Raw genomic sequence first — 2846 nt, 5'->3', positions numbered from 1 at the left:
CTTGAGTGTTAAACAAGCTAAATTTGTAATTGGCTCTGCTTCGGATGAACCGTTGAAATACAAGGACATGACATCATTATCGTTGTATGAAAAAGTCAAACCTTCATGTGCTTCATGTTCTTGGACTTTGTGCCGGATGTACTCTGTGTGATTTATAAGACACTGTGTTCAAAGACAATTAAGTAATTGTTACTCTTTTAGGTCCTGAGCAGATAAGGAGGCAACTCCTTAGTCATGGTGTAGCAATGTTACATCTAAAGCATGCTGCAACTGGTAGTTAAGTAGAAAGGGTGTGTGTGTCTGTGTGTGTGAGGGGGGGCGGGGGGGGGGGGGGGGGGGGGGGGGGGTGTGGATGTATTAACACTAATCAGAGAGCAGCACCAAATTCAAAAAAAGAGGATCCTAGAATTTAAAAAAAGGGTCAGATTCAAAATAGATTTTGCAAGTTTGGAGTGTATTGTTTATGTGTAAAAAGTCACATTGGGTCGTAAGTAGGCTTGTCGATGTTTAAACGTTACATTGTGTGTAAGACCTGTTGTGCCAGACCCGCCTCTTCCCTGTCAGCTGCAGAGCACAGCTGGAGGCAGACTATAAAGTTAGACACTAGGCAACAAGTCAAAGCAGAGAGAAAGGAGCGAGAACCATGAAGGAAGACCTGACTAGTGTGTCTCATTGGAGCATGGCTTTCATTGACTGTACGAACCCCACAGATCCGTCCGAAAAGAAAAAGGGAATAAAGTAAGTTATATCCACGATATACAGTGTGTCCACTATATATACAGTATGCCTGACCTTTACTGACTACTAAATATTTTCTTTTCTTTTTTTCAGGGGGAGAAACTGGAAAAACAGAATGGCACTCTTCTTGAAGACAAACTCAGCCCATGCAGTATCAAATATAAGAAAGAACAAATCGCACAGGTACATTTATTCATTCGTATATTTGCTTTATGCATCACATTTGATACAAGATAATCAACATGTTGTATTGTAATCAGTTTTAGATATGTCTCCTAAAAATGTATTCATTTTAAATGTTTGCTGTATTAAAGACATACAGACTTGTATATTCAAATATTGCATTTTTCACTCTGACCAAATGTCATTCTCCTGCATATCTCAGATTTAGTAGCAGTTCTACTTTTGTAATAAGCTGTTGACTGATCTGTCCTCTCTTTCCTCAGGCCGACTGCAGATGATGTGACCCAGTGGGCGCAGTCACTTGACAAACTACTCAGTCATAAATGTAAGCATCAATCAAGCCCGATATGCCCACAATTACATAAGAGAGTCTCAAAGGTCAGACGGTTACTGTGTGCTCAACGGAGACGGCTTTTATGCCATCACTTAAAACTGAACCTGTGACTGCAATGGCTTTGCACTCATGTCACCTTACCTGGAATGCACAGAAAGATGATTTCTCTTTTGTTTGTCGATCTCCCACAGATGGAAAGGTGGCCTTTTGCATTTTTCTGAAGACCGAGTTCTGTGAGGAAAACATTGAGTTTTGGATGGCGTGTGAGGATTTCCGGATGCTCTCATCACACCAACAATTGACATCCAAGGCCAACAGCATTTACGAGGAGTTCATTAAAAGTGATGCTCCCAAAGAGGTAACGGCTAACAAACTTCAGGAAATATCTCCATATACAGTAGCTTCAGAAAACAGATATCATCACCTAAGTTGGAACATGCATGAGTACAACAAGGGATGCCAGAGTTTCATTCTGAGTGTTTCTCTTTTGTTACAGGTCAACCTTGACTTTTACACAAAAAACAAGATCATCCAGAGTCTCAATGAGCCTAATGTGGCCAGCTTTCTGGAAGCCCAGGGAAAAGTCTACAGCCTGATGGAGAATGACTCCTACCCAAGGTTTATCCATTCTGACATCTACAAAGAACTGTTGGCAGCTGCAAGGAGACGACGTTAAGGGCTTAAGCGTTTAGTCTAAACTGTGCGAATGGATGAAAATCAGATCGCAGCACGGCCTCAGCCAATGGGACCCTAAGGTTTCTGTTTTTGAGCATAAACACTCACAGCAACTGTGGGATAACACAACTGAAGCTGTTTTAAGCTTCTTTTTCAAATAAGTACTTTTATGACGCTTGCACAATGAAGCGGAATTTCACAGCCTGTTGAGATTCACATCACTTTGTTATTTTTACGACTATTTTATTTCTCTCTGCTACTTTGAACTGTATACTGTGGTTATACATAGCACACTGAATCAAAGTAGAGGGTACTGTACAGTATACTGTATAGTCAATGCCTTTGTACCACTGAAATGCCAGTACTGTTTGACGATACTTTGACAACATAAAACCTGATTGTTTTTTCCCACTTACGTGTTTGCACCATTGCACACAAACAGTCTGATTAAACTTGACTTTAACATGACTTGCAGTTTAATCAAACATCAGAAGATCTGATCAAATGTACAGTATTTCATGATCTTGTATTTTATTATGTTTGGGACAGCAGGCCCGCTCTAATTAAAACACATTTTTCAATGCCACAGTGTTTCCGATTATATTTTTTACTAATACTGCAAAAGCCAGGTCATTACCAACGTATGTGTGTGTGTGTGTGTGTGTGTGTGTGTGTGTACACTATAGTGGCGTGAGAAGAGTTTTTGCACCCTCCCTGATTTCTTATTGTTTTGCATGTTTGTCACACTTAAGTGTTTCACATCATCAAACAAATTTAAACATTAGTGAAAGACAACACAAGTAAACACAAAAGGCAGTTTTTAAATGAAGATTTTTATTATTAGGGGAGAAAATAAACCCAACCCTACATGACCCTATGTGAAAAAGTGATTGCCCCCTAAACCTAAGAACTGGTT

General features: G+C 39.9%; 1 protein-coding gene across 1 annotated transcript; it reads left to right on the top strand.

Moving 5' to 3' along the window:
• The first annotated feature begins 579 nt into the window (after positions 1-579).
• LOC133481311 (regulator of G-protein signaling 21-like) lies at positions 580-2516 on the top strand. The gene is made up of 5 exons (XM_061780516.1): positions 580-738; positions 832-921; positions 1185-1246; positions 1447-1613; positions 1752-2516. The coding sequence occupies exons 1-5, from the start codon at positions 644-646 to the stop codon at positions 1929-1931; spliced, it is 594 nt and encodes a 197-aa protein (XP_061636500.1). The 5' UTR covers positions 580-643; the 3' UTR covers positions 1932-2516.
• Positions 2517-2846: the final 330 nt, after the last annotated feature.

This window comes from Phyllopteryx taeniolatus, chromosome 7 (assembly GCF_024500385.1).
Source record: "Phyllopteryx taeniolatus isolate TA_2022b chromosome 7, UOR_Ptae_1.2, whole genome shotgun sequence".
Classification (NCBI taxonomy): domain Eukaryota; kingdom Metazoa; phylum Chordata; class Actinopteri; order Syngnathiformes; family Syngnathidae; genus Phyllopteryx; species Phyllopteryx taeniolatus.
This window is presented reverse-complemented; position numbering and strand designations above follow the sequence as displayed.